We start from the raw sequence: 16,890 nt of genomic DNA, 5'->3' as shown, positions 1-16,890 counted from the left end.
AATATTTAATTCAACATCTCCAAAAATGCAGTTGTACTGTAATTATGAAACGGTTAAATTTTTTATTGAAATGCACTCTCAGATATGAGTGAAATTGTGTAAAGTAACTCCATCACACTGTTATAAAGCTATGATAATTTTTTGATATTTTACTGAAAACAAAGACAAAAATACCAAGTAATTTTTTGCAGGTTGACTCATTAAATGTGGTGTGTGTGTTGTGTGTGTGTGTGTGTGTTGTGTTGTTGTGTGTGTCGATTAAACATGAACGGGCCAAAACGGACATGGCAAGCACGATCAAAATCAAATACAAGAAACATCTTGCAGAATGGTATGGTCCCTGACTAATATTTAACAAAGGCACAAGCATATATTGTAACCGAAGGTGCCTGCTCCACGCATTGGTCTGTACTGTTTTAGCAGTGAAAAAGAATTACCCACAGACAAGGCACGGGTGGTGGGTCACCAAAGGCTGACCTTACCCCAGCAGAGGACATGGCCTTGGAGCTAAATAAAGGCAGGGCCCGTCTTAGAGGGGATCCCTGGGGGAAAGAGACGAGCAATAGGTTCCTTTCCCAAGATGCCACCCGCTTCATTCAAGGTATGTCCTTCCATCTCTACATGGGATACAACCACATTCATATTGAATCAATTTGGACTGTCTGACTTTGGTTTACCTATTGCCTTGCAGTGTCTGGCAGCACTGTGTTCCTGTTAGAGCCACCAGCACAAAAGCACCAGACGATGCTGATCCAGTGAGACCTATCCATCAAAGGCATACTATTAGGCCTGGCATGTCTTGTCTACTAGCTTCAATATGGAATCGATTAAATTTTGATAGGGTGAAGGCCCAGTGCAGCAGCAACAGCACATGATGGAGACGATGATGAGGAGGAGACCATCTCTCTGGATTCCAGAAAGCATGAGGTATCATGTTAAGAACTGTGAAGTACTATTTACTCTACAATGGTGAGGAGTCCTCATCAAAATCAAAAAAATCTAATTTCTTTTTAACAGGACCCAGATGCTATACAGTGGGAAAACCAGCCTGGCCAACATAGTGCGTATTAATAAAAGGAACACACATCCTGCCAAATTCCAGCTGCGCTAATTGTATTGTGTTCACAGAGCTCACAAGCTATCAGAAAGTTGTATGGCAACCACCTCCGGCGCATAATAGAAACTGGCAGACATAGACATTCAGTACAAGAAGGAAAAAGATGAAAATCTTGCACTGGAGTCCGAAATAAAAAAGAGGACAATTAGGAAACTGGACCTTGAAATAAAAAAACTTGAGAGGGAGGTGAGATTATGCCTTCAATGTACACTGTATGCTAACTGTAACACAAATGTATTAATCATTATTTTTCTTTCCTCCCCCAGCTCCAAGAAGATGACACAGCGCTCAAAATAAAAATTAGGTATATTCTCGTAAGTCAAGTGAGCCATGACATATGAGCTCTTATTGTGAGCACACAGACGGCTGGCATCTTCTAAGGTTTTTTTCTATTTTCCCAGCAATCAGTACAACCAAAAGTCATCGTTATAAAGGCATCGCCCTCTTTTGGCCCACCCCCCAGCACCAGGTGTGGCCACTAGCCTATATGAAGGCCCAAAATTGTGTGTGTCCTTTCTGCTCTGACAATGGCCATGCCCATTCGTGCGAGATGTGGTGGATGAAGAAGCACTTGTGCTGAGGAGAGCCTTCAGGCGAGAAAGGGTCTTCAGGGACCGGTTGGACCCACTGGCCTTCCCTGATGACCATCTATATGAAAGATACAGGTTTTCTGGCAAGATGGCATCAGGTATACTATGCAGACTACTGGGTCCCAGGATTAAGCACCGCACTGCACGGAGCCATGCACTGAGTGTGGAGCAAATGGTTGTGTGCCTTGCGCTTTTTTGCTAGTGGAGCCTTCCTGTACTCAGTGGGGGATGCAGAACAGCTGAACAAGGCCACAATTTGCCGCACAATAAGGAGTGTGTGTCTGGCTATCAAAGCATTAGCAGATGTCTTCATCTCCTTCCCTTGGCCACAGAAGACTCTGTGACATCAAAGAGGAATTCTTTAGGATTGCGGTAAGAGGATCTACAAATTACAGGACAACTGTTAACACATAGTAGGATACTCATTACTTTGTGTACAGGTTTCCCCCAATGTCATTGGTGCAGTGGACTGCACACACATAAGGAAAAAGCCCCCTCAGGTGCCCATGAGGCCGATTTTGTGAATAGGAAATCCTTTCACAGCATTAATGTTCAGGTGAACATAACTTTTTGATATTGTCCATTGACGAACACTCTGCATTGCCAGTGATGTGCATTGATTGGGTGTAATATTCCTCATCTTATGATTTCAGATGGTCTGCAATGCTGACTGTGTGATCAGCAATGTTGTGGCAAAATGGCCTGGCTCAGTCCATGACTCCAGAATCTTTCGGGCCTCTGAATCTATCAGTGGCCTATCACAAGGTAAGCCACACAACCCCTATTTATAACCATCATGGCTGTGTCAAGAATATCACTGTGTTTATGAGGTAGTAATGATGAGATTTTGTGTTGACAGGTGAATTCTCTGGTGTGTTGCTGGGAGACAGGGGGTATGGCTGCCAGCCTTTTCTCCTGACACCTTTCACAGACCCCCAGAAGCACAGCAGGCCTACAACCATGCCCATGCCAGGACCAGGGCCAGAGTTGAAATGACCTTTGGCCTCCTGAAGGCACGCTTTCACTGCCTTCACAAATTAAGGGTCAGCCCTGTTAGGGCATGTGATATTACTGTGGCTTGTGCTGTCCTCCACAATGTGGCCTGCCTGAGGAAGGAGAGGGCCCCCAGAGTGCCACCAGCCATGGACTGGGACAATCCGGCAATCTTCCCTGATGACGACAGTGGTCGGCTGCTGAGGGACCAATATGTTTTGAATTATTTTAGTTAGTATGTGTGCTTTCAATTTTGGTTAAATATGTCCTGCGGTGGCAGAGGAATTTGGTTTTTTTTGGGTTCGTTTTTTGACGAATTTGGCCTCTTATGATGTTTGTCGGGTATACTGTGTGTAATACAAGGCTGCAGGGAGGCTACTGCATCATTCATTTGTCTGTTCAGTTGATGTATGGATTTGTCCTGCATTTATTTTAGTTCAGACATGCATGCAGGTGTGTGTTATATACAGACCTTTGAATGTGTATGTATCATTTTGTATAATATGCTTGGATTCTGTGCTTTCCATCTTGTAGAGTCACTGGGACTTCAGTTTCGAAAGGAGCTGATGGTTTACCTGCTTTGTTTTGTCCTTATTCAATAAAGGAACATAATGTTACACATTGTGTTTTTATATTCATATGGAATGTGTATTTGTTATATGACAGAGTACTAGGGCCACACTGAAGAAAAAGGATAAAGTCATAAATTTATGAGGCTGGTTCTTTCTGCAGAAAAGCTACATATTGTTTTTACAGTTTTGATACTTATGACAATGTGATACTTAATATTCTGGCACATCAGCATGTCTTTGTTTATGAACCATACTGAAGTACAATTTCACGAAATGCCCCACATCTGTCTTTTAACAACTGTCCTCCTTTAAAACAACTGGTTACAATATTATGACTTGTGTTTTTTTCCCCTCTGTGGCCCTAATATTCTATCATTTTATATATAGCCTTATAGTCTATGGGAAACTGTAAATTATCTAATGATAGCAACATCATCTAAAAATCATTTTTTATCCAAATCATTGAAATTAATGATCACAAACGTTTAAATAATAACAGTGGGTCTAGTTATATGTGATAACAATGTATAGTGAGCATGAAATAACTATTGGTTTCCATTTGTGGTGACTGCTGACTGACATTAGGGATGAGATTAAATAGATCCTGGAATTTAGCCTGGTCTGGAGCAGGCTAGCTCCACAGAATACTCCATGGTAATTATTATACCATAACATATCCTCCTGCCCCCTATCCATCTTTAGTGCAACCGGATTACGGATCAATTGAGCCAGGATCACCAAGATATCCTGGCTTAATCCTTATCCTAGTTTTGTGCAACAGGCCCCTGATGAGGATGGCGCTTTTGACAGAGCTGAGCACCAATAGATGAAGTAAAACATTTTCTAGCGGGAATTAATCCGCTTAAAGGAAAGAACCACTCACTTGATTAACCTAATGTAGCTGGCATAAAATAGCATTTTATTGACAATCAACTTACCTGGAAAATGAAATTGCACCATCGATAAATAAATAACAATAAACTTATCACAAACAATCCGTGTGCCCTCTCACAGTGGCAACTACACTGAGTATACCAAACATTAGGAACACCTTCCTTATAATGAATTGCACCCCCTTTGGCCCTCAGAACAGCCTCAATTGGTCGGGGCATGGCCTCTACATGGTGTRGAAAGCMTTCTACAGGGATGCTGGCACATGTTGACTCCAAATCTTCCCACAGTTGTGTCAAGTTGGCTGGATGTCCTTTGGGTGATGGACCATTCTCGATACACACGGGAAACTGTTGAGCATGAAAAACCCAGCAGCGTTGCAGTTCTTGACACAAACCGGTGGGCCTGGTACCTACTACCATACCACGTTCAAAYGCACTTACATTTTTTGTCTTGCCCATTCACCCTRTGAATWGCACACATACACAATCCATGTCCCAATTGTCTCAATGTTTAAAAATCATTCTTTAACCGGTCTCCTCCCTTTCATCTACACTGATTGAAGTGAATTTAAGAAGTGACATCAATACGGAATCACAGCTGTCACCTGGTCAGTCTACATCATGGAAAGAGTAGGTGACCTTAATGTTTTGTATATTCAGTGTATGTGATTCCCATAAAAAGTGGCAGAGTTCCAGAGTTTAAAAACATTTCACTGCATGTATCATAAAAGTGCCCCATCAATGTAAAGGAGAACGTGAACGTGAACGTGAAATGCATTGCAAATAGGATGATGCTATTAATGCACAGATTCCAGCTGCTCTTGTCCGAAAACACATACAAACATGAAGTTCCCCTGCTCATTCATCTATAAGACAATTTCTCTCAATGCATATTCAATAGACTGAGTGCAGTGTTCCAGTCCAGACGAGAAATGTATAATTTCTATGGTTAACAAAAAGGTGAAATAATTGATACTGGTCGCGGTTCCAGGCCGAATACATGCATTGCATCAACCAATGGTTGTGTCCTGCRAATTTGGTCCTGCCGAACATACCTACACGTACYCTACGGTCACAAGATGCAGGCCTCCATATTGTCCCTAGAATTTCTAAACAAACTGCTGGAGGCAGGGCTTTCTCCTATAGAGCTCAATTTCTGTGGAATGGTGTGCCTATCCATGTGAGAGACGCAGATTCGGTCTCGACTTTTAAGTCTTTACTGAAGACTCAGCTCTTCAGGAGGTCCTATGATTGAGTGTAGTCTGGCCCAGGGGTGCGAAAGTGAACGGCAAGGCACTGAAGCGACGAAACACCCTTGCTGTCTCTGCCTGGCCGGCTCCCCTCTCTCCACTGGGATTCTCTGCCTCTGACCCTATTACGGGGGCTGAGTCACTGGCTTACTAGTGCTCTTCCATGCCGTCCCTAGGCATGGAAGTGCGTCACTTGAGTGGGTTGAGTCACTGACATGATCTTCCTGTCCGATTTTGCGCCCCCTCAGGCTCGTGCGGTGGAGGAGATCTTCATGGGCTATACTCAACCTTGTCTCAGGGTAGTACATTGGTGGTCTTTTGATCTCCCTCTTGTGGTGTGGGGGCTGGGCTTTGGAAAAGTGGGTGTGGTTATATCCTGCCTYGTTGGCCCTGTCCGGGGTTATCGTCGGACGGGACCACAGTGTCCCCTGATCCCCCCCGTCTCAGCCTCCAGTATCTATGCTGCAATAGTCTATGTGCCGGGGGGCTAGGGTCAGTCTGTTATATCTGGTGTAATTCTCCTGTCTTATCTGGTGTCCTGTGTGAATTTAAGTATGCTCCCTCTAATTCTCTCTCTCTCTCCCTCTCTCCTAGGACCTGAGCCCTAGGACCATGCCTCAGGACTACCTGGCTTGATGACTCCTGGCAGTCCCCAGTCCACCTGGTCGTGCTGCTGCTCCAGTTTCAACTGTTCTGCCTGCGGCTATAGAACCCTGGCCTGTTCACCGGATGTGCTACCTTGTCCCGTACCTGCTGTTTTCGTCTCTCTCTCCCTACCACACCTGCTGTCTCAACTTCTGAATGCTCAGCTATGAAAAGCCAACTGACATTTACTRCTGAGGTACTGACCTGTTGCACCCTCTACAACCACTGTGATTACTATTTGACCCTGCTGGTCATCTATGAACATTTGAACATTTTGAAGAACAATCTGGCCTTAATAATGGCCATGTACTCTTATAATCTCCACCAGGTACAGCCAGAAGAGGACTGGCCAGTTTTTCCTAGCCAACGTGCTTCTACATCTGCATTGCTTGCTGTCTGGAGTTTTAGGCTGGGTTTCTGTAAAGCCCTTTGTGACATCTGCTGATGTAAAAAGGGCTTTATAAATACATTTGATTGATTGATTGTGTGCCAAATCATCGTCTGAGCAGTTGGGCATCAGATTGCTATATCATATGGGTRGTGTTCCCCTGCTCAGACGTTGCATGCATCAGCCAATGGTTGATACTGTAGTTTCAAAGACAGAAGTGAACAACAATTTTTATGAAATGCGACAGTACGGCTATATMACATTTTGTGAGAAAAAAAATAGCAAAAAACTTGTTTACAGAAAAATATTCTGAAATACAGTCAAATAAACTCTTGACGTGGTGTAAAGTATTCATTTTGGGATGTTTGTGTGGGTTTTTATTGTATGAAGGTGAGTGAATGTGCTTTAAAAAGTGGTAATATGTATTGATTGTGTTCAATATACTAGGCCCATAGATGGTTTAAAAGGATAGTTCACCCAAATTACTAAATAACACATTGGTTTCTGTACCCTGTAAGCAGTCTATGGACAAGGTATGACAGCAATCCATTGGTTTCCACATGCTAACGTTTTAGCATTTGTGGCACAAATCCCATTCAAGTCATGGGACGGATGCTAGCATTTATCTAAAATTGATTGTGAAGCTCAGCAAAGTCACTTATAGATGTTTTGAATYAGATGRGGGAAAAATGCTAATATCAGTCCCATGGCTTAAAAGGGATTTGTGCCACAAATGCTAAATCATGGAAACAGTGKCAGGGAAACAAAACCAAAGTATGGATTGCTGTRATGCTTTGTCCATAGATTGCTTATAGGGCAATTAAACCAATGTCATTTTCTAARTTGGGTGAACTATCACTTTAAAATGGATGGCCACACTGTAATATGGAAGGATGGGTCTCAAAGGCTCCATCTAGTGTAGAAGACTTGAAGAAAGCCCAAATGATACTTCATGTAAACACAGATGGTTGTTAAAAAAGCAACCGTCTAGGAGCTGTAAAAAGTTAAATTACACTGAACGAAAATATGTACGCAACATGTAAAAWGTGTTGATCCCATGACCTGAAATGAAAGATCCCAGAAATGTTCCATAAGCACAAAAAGCTTATTTCTCTCAAATGTTGTGCACAAATCTGTATACGTCCACTTAGTGAGCATTTCTCCTTTGCCAAGATACTCCATCCACTTGACAGGTGTGGCATATCAATAATCTGATTAAACAGCATGATAATTACACAGGTGCACCTTGTGCTGTGCTGGGGACAATAAAAGGCCACTCTAAAATGTGCAGTTGTCACACAACACAATGCCACAGATGTCTCAAGTTGAYGGAGCACGCAATTGGCATGCTGACTGCAAGAATGTCCACCAGAGCTGTTGCCAAATAATTAAATGTTTATTTCTCTACCATAAACCTCCAACGTCTGTTTGTTTTAGAGAATTTGTCAGTACGTCCAACCGGCCTCACAATCGCAGACCACGTCTATTGCGTCGTGTGGGCGAGCGGTTTGCTGATGTCAACGTTGTGAACAGTGCCAGCCCCATGGTGGTGGTGGGGTTATGGTATGGGCAGGCATAAGCTACGGACAACYTACACAATTGCATTTTATCAATGGCAATTTGAATGCAAAAAAATACCGTGACGAGATCCTGAGGCCCTTTGTGAGGCCCATTTTTTAAGGTATCTGTGACCAACAGATGCACATCTGTACTCCCAGTGATGTGAAATCCATAGATTAGTGTCGAATGAATTTATTTAAATTGACTGATTTCCTCATATGAACTATAACTCAGTAAAATCAATGAATGCATGGCATGTTGCGTTTATATTTGTGTTCAGTATATAATAAACATTTTACCATTTACTTTGGTTGTGACTTTACAATAACGTCATAGAAACTAAACTACAGATACATTACGCACATTGTAGTGTTTCTCTTCTTGTCCACAACATGGCACTCTAGGCTAAGCAATGAATGGCTATGGTTAGAACTTTCGATATATTCACAAATGGAAATATCTCAAACWTTTATCGCGTCCTCGCTCCTCGTCTCCTTCTCAATACCCATTGGATGAGAAAGCCAGAAGTCCCTCCCTCTGAATGTATCCAATGGGGAAAGGAGAGGACGCGAGGAGTACGTAATCAGAGATTTCAACGAAAGGAGATAGTGATCCTAATGGGCAATGTCTGGAAAACAGTCATAACGCCTCACCAGCAGAATGTCGACCAATTGTGTTCACGTTCTATGGTGCGTCACGCGGTTGCTAAACTAATCGTAACGCAATCCCTCCTTAACTTGGCTATTTTCCTCGAAAGTACACAATGTCACGATTCCAAAGCTATACGATATTACAGACAACAAGTTAATTATCTCATATCTCGGAAAAGATTTGCAATGTTGTACTTCTTGTTGAAATTCATGCTAATGGTGGTTTTTTGAGCTGGCGCTCAACTGACTCCTTGAAGGAGAGTTCTAATTGTCCCAGAATKGTCCAGAATGCAACGCGCGGCCCATTGACGACGGGTTGGCAACGCACATAAGGGGCCTTACTACGATACCAATATTGTTTCCCATCTCCTCACAAGTWTATCTTCCCAATGGCTGCGGACGTATCAAACCGGAAAAAAAACAGAAGTTGTGAAATGACATCGAAAATTKACGGAGTTATGATTTAAACACGGTATTTTAGTCGTATTTCTGTACTACTTTAAACTGKGCATACAGTACATCGTTGACATGGCAGGAAAGCGGCGGATACTACCGTCTTGGATGGCGAGGAAGGATGAGGACAGAGTGAAAGATAAGGAGACACTGAAGAGGATAACTTCAGGCAAGAGAACAAGGAGGAAACGAGTTGAAAGGTGGGCAGTGTAGTTTCATCAAAGGACAAAGTAACCTGATATTCTTGAAATATGAAATAATACCTATACTATAGGAGGGCAGTGCCCTTARGAAAAACATTGCAGTCAGAATCAGTGGCGGTCAGACAGTGCCGTTTAAGATGAGGACGTTTTTTGTTTTTTTCATGAGCATGGCTTTATTTCTATTACAGCATATTGGACGACTCATTCATATTCCATTCATCCAGTTCAATGTWACAMCGATAGGTTTCGGCMACTACARGATACTCGAATTTGCCCTATACCCATCATGAGGTTGCTACAACCTAGCCTATGAATTAAAGTTGACAACATAGGTGCACACAGGTCACCTCTTTGCTTGTGGACTTCAATGCACAACACATCAGCTGTATGTGACCAGGCGAAAAAAAACTTTCCAAGCCAAACCCCTATACACAGCCTACATCGTTGTCACCATATTAGCTGGAGTATATTAGCTAAAGTAACGTCATAGTCAGCATAGCTAATGGAACTAATTTGTTAGTAAACCCGCTACAATCATACAGTAATGGTACAGTCAGTAAGCAGTTACATCGGCGGGCCCTGGTGGCAATAATTTATAATACCAAAAGCTTAACTGTTACCTTGACTTGGACGAGTTCCAGTGTTGTGTTGGAAAGCAGGTTGTTTCAGTAGGCTAAACTAGCTTGCTGCATTTGCTAGCTAAGTGAAACTGAAAGTGGAAAAAATGACAATCCCCCTCTATATATTTCTCTCTTGCTTCTCCTTCATTTTGGAAGAAATGTATTTGTTAAAAACTGTTGTCTTTCTCTCTTTGAGTCAACTACTCACCACATTTTATACACTGCAGTGCTAGCTAGCTGTAGTTTATGCTTTCAGTACTAGATTAAATATTAGATTTTTTGATTGGGTGGACAACATGTCAGTTCATGCTTCAAGAGCTCTGATAGGCTGGAGGATGTCCTCTGGAAATTGTCATAATTACTGTGTAAATCAGGGGTTCTTAAACTTTTTCAGCCTGGGACCCAAATGAGAAATTCAAGCTTAGGAAAATATGCAACTATAAATAAATATTGGTACATTTCATTGCCCTTATACCTAAAACAAATGCAATATAGACAAAAACAAATAACATTGAAATTAAATATCCATATAAATATKTATTCAGGTTTATTTTCCACCATTAAAAACACTCTTACATATCTGTCTAGGTTGGAGCTGTTGCTGTTAAAATATAATAAATCCTTTTCATTCTGAACAGGAATAAACTGATTGATCACATTACACAGATGTACAACAGAACACACACATACAGGCAGTTTTTGATAGTGCAACTCTAACAGTATCGCTTCTGTCCCTCTCCTCGCCCCTACCTGAGCTCGAACCAGGAACACTCTGCACACACCGACAAGCCACGGCCCTTGCAGTGCAATGGGAACAACTACTTCAAGGTCTCAGAGCGAGTGATGTCCCCGATTGAAACGCTATTAGCGCGCACCCCGCTAACTAGCTAGCCATTTCACACCGGTTACACTCACCCCCCTTTTTGACCTCCTCCTTTTCTACAGCAACCAGTGATCTTGGTCACGGCACCAATGTAACAGTATAGCTTACGTCCCTCGCCCCGAACCAGGAACCCTCTGCACACATCGACAACAGTAACCTTTGAAGCATCGTTACCTATCGCTCCACAAAAGCCACGGCCCTTGCAGAGCAACGGAAACAACTTCTTCAAGGTCTCAGAGCGAGTGACGTCACCGATTGAAATGCTATTAGCGCACACCCCGCTAACTAGCTAGCCATTTCACACCGGTTACACAACCCTAAGTAACAGTACAGATGAAAAATAATCAGGCCTACTGTACATCTTACTGTATAAATTATTGTTGAAAGAAAGTCTAGGTTGGAACTGTTGCTATTAAAATACAATATGTATTTTTTATTCTAAATTGGAATAAACTAATTGATCACATCACACAGATGTAGACCAGAAAACACACAGTCCTAATTAGAGGTGTGTGGCTGGTTGAAGTTTTCAACAAGCATGTATATTCTGGGCTCTATTTTGATGTACAGTAGGCATGATCATTTTTCATCTTCATCTGTACTGTCACTAGGGTTGCACTAACAGTAGCTAGCTTGCTTTGGCGAATGTTAGCTATTAGCTYTGTACAAGGCCAGGGGATTGTTTGAAAGAGAAACTCACATCTACTACGATGAGAGCTAGTTAGTACTCCCTTTTTTCTGCTTATAATCACCTGTTATAAAATGACAACAATGCCTTGCTAGCTGACTTACTTTTCCATTGTTGAAGCACTGTTTCCTGAAGCATTCTGCACTGTTCTCAAAGAACTCCCTTGGTTTGCCATCATGCTGTGGATGTTTGGTCAGGACGTGTCGTTATAATTTGTTCGTTTTGAGAGACTCATTACTAAGCACTTCCCCACACAAAACACATTGTGGGCGCTCCTCGTTATAAGTTTGTATGAAAGAGAGAGAAASTCATCGCTGTATATGCGTTTCATGATAATTGAGCTCAGTCAGAACTTGTGGCTAGCATGAGTCCATTTGATGACAGCGCTGAGTGATGGCAAGTGGGAATGACAAATRAGTGGCAGACAGCGRATCATCTGCTGCTGAACGACAGCGCTGCATTGTGTGTGTCGCGGAGTGATCTTCAAGAAACTACAGAAAAAAGATCTGGTAAYCCGCGAAGCACACGGGCATCTCCCTCACACCRGTGCAGCTGCCAAACAGAGCAGAGACCGCTGCTGAGCAGAACTTGGCCAAATCAATTCCTGTAATTAATTAAATAATTATAAATMTACTCTGACACGTCGCGACCCACCATTAACAGGTCCGCGACCCATACTTTAAGAAAGGCTGGTGTAAGTCTATGGAAGGGGGTGAGAACCATGAGCCTCCTAGGTTTTGTATTGAAGTCAATGTACCTAGAGGAGGGTGAAAGCTAGCTGTCCTCCGGCTACACCATGGTGCTACTCTACAGAGTGCTGCTGAGGCTACTGTAGACTTTTTGCAAAACAGTGTGTTTTAATCAATTATTTGATGTGATTATATTTAGTATAGTTTTATCTAAAAAGGAAAACATTTTTTTTTTTAAATGTAATTTTTATGAAATTCACTGAGGAGAATGGTTTTCCCTTTCCTCCTCTGAGGAGCATCCACTGGTCAGAATGCAGTATAGCTGCAATACACTGTACTGCAGTTATATATTGCTTCCAAAATAAGTTTTTACTGCAGTAATTTTGCAGTCTATTCTGAAAAATACCACAGTCAAGTACAGTTAGTGCAATTTTACTGCATTTTCAAAAKGSCAATTGTTTTCTGTAGAGTGTGGTTTCAACCACTAACTTTTCTATTTTTCAATTAAAAGTAACCTGATGGCCTATTATTGGCTATATGGCTATATGAAAAACATTCATTTTCTGCACATAGGACTTAATTTTCCCTCTCTTGCTGTTCAGAGTGGCTTTCTACTGCATGAATGAAAAGGAGCTGGTGGAGGCAGCTGTCAGTTATTTGAATGATTTTGGAGGTGGAGAAGATGGAGCTAGTCATGATGACAAACAGGTGATGTTCCATAGACTGGGTGATGATTCACMGYGGGGMAMGGGGGGGGGGGGGGGGTGCAGCTAACTAGCTTAGACCACAGTATGAAAGACCTCTAGTGGGGACCCCCAGTTGTTATTTGATCTAATCTAGAGCTAGCACACCTGATTCAACTCATCAGGTAATCATCATGCCTTTGAATAGGTGACTCAGGTGAGCTAGTTCAGGGCTACAACAAAATTGTGAAATGTCTGGTGGGGAGGTTTGAGAATAATTTSTAGTGGATATAACTGAGCTATTTCTGTCTGCTTTATCCAATTCACCCTGTATATTGCATTCATTGCTACAGGTGAAAAGTAGTGTGGTGGGCTGCTCTATGAATGCAAAAAACAACTGTGTCAGGGAGAAGAAGAGGAGGCTGTCTGAGTTGGACGTGGTGGCGGAGTCCTCAGACTCTGATGCCCAGGAGAGGACGTATGTCTCAGAAACGGACATCGACATAGCCGAGGAGGACACTCTACTGTACGCTCAAAACAACAACACTCACAATAACAACACAGAGCAGGGACCTGAGGGTCAGAGTTCAGGACCAGGTCACGGTCACGACGATGCTGATGGTCATGGGGATTTGGCTCAGGGTGTTGAAGGAGCAGAGGACCGGTCACAGTCTCCCACAGCAGATGATGATGCCCTCAGGCTTGTAAGGGAGATATTCTTCACCTGATGATAAACCACAGAACACTGAACTTTGAGATGCTTTCCTTACAAACTGAGATGGGGGGGTTACACAGCGAGGTCATGTAGACTAGAGTATATTAGAAAATAGTCAATGGGGGCAAATGGGACCCATAACATTAATGATTTCCTTCTCAGCTAATAGTGGGTTCTTGGTATATGTTAGTAAATACATCTCCATTGAAAMCATTTATTAATACAGGATTAGGTTTCATCTGTGAAGTGTTTAGGCACRATGTCCTAGAAAAGGCCTTGGGCCTAAAAACTGGCTCACTAGGTGCAACTAAMGACGTGTACAATATTAGGCGCAACTGCGCAAGATGGTTTCCCCTTTTAAGAACAGTAAAAGGGCAATGACATACTTTGTAATAGAAACAAAAATATATATAATTTTGATTGAAGAATAAAATGTGACGACTGGGATATTCTAAAGGCACTTTTATTGATTTCATTATTATTATTTTTTAAGCTACAATATGTCACTTTTTTGGCGACTTGACCAAATTCACATAGAAATTAGAGAAATCTTGACCATCAACATACTCTTATGATAGGTTTATGATCAACAGGCATGTCATGCACTTCACAATTTTACAACATTGTTGATGAATAAATCATGTACATTTGAGACTTGTGAGCAAAATTGGTGGTTTTAACTTAACCTACTTTACCTAATAATCATTGTTATCACACTAATTTACTGGAACATGACAGTTAGCCAAAAGGTATGCAATATCTTTTTGAATTACTTAGGCTAGTGGTTGATTTATTAAAATGACTGTAGCATTTTTGTTGTCAACATTGCCGACCACAATACAGTAGGACTATAGTAGTAGTGGTCAAAGAGCAAAATATCTCTGTATCAGAGTTCATATTGGAAACTTAATTTGATTTTAAAATATACATCTATGTACAGAACAGAACACAAACATGAAAACAGACTAAATAAAATGATGAATAGCATGTTTTGAAAAACATTATATAGACATAGTCATTTAAAATGTACACCWTTTTGGTTGATCATGTTGAACACATTGAAAAACTTTAAATAATCAAATCAAAAGTCGACTTGTTTTTCCTGACCAGCAAACAAATGTTTGCCAAAGTAAACTGATGCAGAGAGGTCAGTTAGGGGTTGCTGAACATTTCCTCTTATTTGAACACTAGGGAGGACTTGACAATCCCTTGTTGGTTACCAGCAAGCCTCTCCACTGTGTTATTAGTTATCATAGGCTGTCGTCTCATCTCTTAGCTGCCGCCTCCCTGTCATCCAGGTCAGTACAGCTGCTGCAYCCAGCTCAGCATTAACAAACACACAGACATAGTACCCTGCTGTCATACCAGTAAAAGACACATAGCTAAAGTGGAGCCCCACAAACACASAYAGGCCCACAAGCATCAGTAGGCTGGAAGCAGCCTGACAGCTGACACTGAACCACAACACCCCTCTGTCATCACAGCAGACTGCAAACAGAAAGGCCATGAGGGCAAAGGGCACCAGCACCAGTGGAGTATACAGGCTCATAATGACCAGGGGCCTCATTTATAAAACTGTGCAGAGGATTCACGTCAAAAGGTGGCGTATGGATGAAACAAAGTGCTTATGCACAAAAATATTGTGATTTATAACACAGTGCTCACGTACGTCCGACGGCGGATTCTCCTTTATAAATCACAATCAACTCGATATTTGGCGCACGTGAGCGAGCGTCTTGTCCCACCCTTTTAACGCACATAGTTGCCAGTAAATAGTCAGTGAAAGGCCCCTAATTAATATTCATCCATACTGACRGCATGACGACAATGACGGTAAATCCCAACAGAAAGGCTAAAAAAACATTTTTTTTGTAAGGGAAGTTGAAGCAAGAAAAAATATATTATTTGGTGGACATAGTGTGGGCAAATCAAATGCCAAAAAGGKGTTAGAGTGGCAGCATGTGGCGGACGCTGTGAATGCTGCTGGCTCAGGTCGGACCCTCTCAGAAATAAAAAAGTGGTCCGACATAAAAGTGGAGGCCACAAGGCGCATAGCCTTACACAGACAAAGTGTTTGTGCCACGGACGGGGAAAAGGGGACATCGAAGCTCAACCCCCTAGATGAGCGACTTGCCGGTAATATAGGGGAATCGCTCCTGTGTGGAGTAGTGACGTAGGTGGAGGGGGACACGGATATGCAAGATGCATGATCCAGGTATGTAATTAGTATTCCCTCATTTGAAAATAGTAAACCAAATGCATTCAAGTTGTGTTTAAACATTTATTTACACAAACAATTGACATTTTCTATTGTTTTTAGTCGTTGCGTGTTCCAGCGGGGTCGGTGGTGCTGCAGCTGAGCAGGAGCTGAGTGCGCCTAGACCCGACGGCTCCACTGCACCTCGTGCGTCACAACCCTCCAGAGGCCGTGTCCTCACAGATGCAGTCCTGCAAATGCAAAGAGACACCATTGACGCTATTAACGAGGTTGCCAAGGAGTTGAAGTYGGACAGGCACGGCTTGGTTTCTGTGGGTGCTTCTCTGTAAACCTGGGCCCACTACAGCACAGAGATCCAAGAGAACAGCTCTTGGTAATCAGAACCGGCTCATAAGGCACTCATCATCGTTAGCCAGTAAATATTGCTGGTCTCTGAAAATTCGCTCTCGGAATTCWTCCAACAGTGCCAAAGCAGCCATTGTGCGTCATTACCAATTGTAATTTCATGCCTTTTTATACCCACCTATTTGATTGTCAAAGCTACACAATTGCGTAACATCTTCAAGTGTGGTAATTACCCTGATTGTAACTGACAATGAAAGGGCCATTATCACATTGACAGTTCTGCGCAACGAACATGTGAAAACAATATATGAAACTGTTCACTCGTATCTGCCCGACTGAGGCATTGAAAACAGCATCAGTTTAAACGTAATTGGTCCTACTGTTGACATTATTTATGAGAATACATTTCATAACATGCGAGTATTGTTTAATAATTACCGATCCAATTAAATATGATTCCCGATTAAACTGTACAACATATTTGAGGGGTTTATTTGCAAAAACATATCTCCGTTTGTATTTATCCTAAATCATGTTTTTTATGTGTTTTTTTTGTGTGCACTGCAGGGAACTCATCATATATAATATGTGAGAGGTAATATTTCGATTTATTTTACACAATGCTATCAATTTCAAAGTGTTTCTGGAGTGTGATCCTTATGCTATCGGAGTCGCACATTCTCACGTCAAGTTTGCTTTTTATAAATACCAAAGTTTCCTACGCAACGTTTATAA

General features: G+C 42.0%; 1 protein-coding gene and 1 long non-coding RNA gene across 2 annotated transcripts; both read left to right on the top strand.

Moving 5' to 3' along the window:
• The first annotated feature begins 853 nt into the window (after positions 1–853).
• LOC139028891 (uncharacterized) lies at positions 854–1,436 on the top strand. The gene is made up of 3 exons (XR_011481106.1): positions 854–927; positions 1,018–1,303; positions 1,384–1,436. It is a non-coding gene; the product is annotated as an uncharacterized lncRNA (long non-coding RNA).
• A 7,527-nt stretch (positions 1,437–8,963) lies between these two features.
• si:ch211-127m7.2 (uncharacterized) lies at positions 8,964–14,037 on the top strand. The gene is made up of 3 exons (XM_024001159.2): positions 8,964–9,311; positions 12,797–12,902; positions 13,231–14,037. The coding sequence occupies exons 1-3, from the start codon at positions 9,187–9,189 to the stop codon at positions 13,603–13,605; spliced, it is 606 nt and encodes a 201-aa protein (XP_023856927.1). The 5' UTR covers positions 8,964–9,186; the 3' UTR covers positions 13,606–14,037.
• Positions 14,038–16,890: the final 2,853 nt, after the last annotated feature.

This window comes from Salvelinus sp. IW2-2015, linkage group LG15 (genome assembly GCF_002910315.2).
Source record: "Salvelinus sp. IW2-2015 linkage group LG15, ASM291031v2, whole genome shotgun sequence".
Taxonomy (NCBI): Eukaryota; Metazoa; Chordata; class Actinopteri; order Salmoniformes; family Salmonidae; genus Salvelinus; species Salvelinus sp. IW2-2015.
The sequence above is the reverse complement of the archived record's forward strand: the minus strand, read 5'-3'. Positions and strand labels throughout refer to the sequence as shown.

Excerpts from the sequence above, each read along its gene's own strand:
- si:ch211-127m7.2 (XM_024001159.2), top strand. The coding sequence starts at position 9,187 with ATGGCAGGAAAGCGGCGGATACTACCGTCTTGGATGGCGAGGAAGGAT. Across the intron at positions 9,312-12,796 it reads AGGAGGAAACGAGTTGAAAG|AGTGGCTTTCTACTGCATGA; the intron begins GTGGGCAGTGTA and ends CTTGCTGTTCAG. Across the intron at positions 12,903-13,230 it reads CTAGTCATGATGACAAACAG|GTGAAAAGTAGTGTGGTGGG; the intron begins GTGATGTTCCAT and ends TCATTGCTACAG.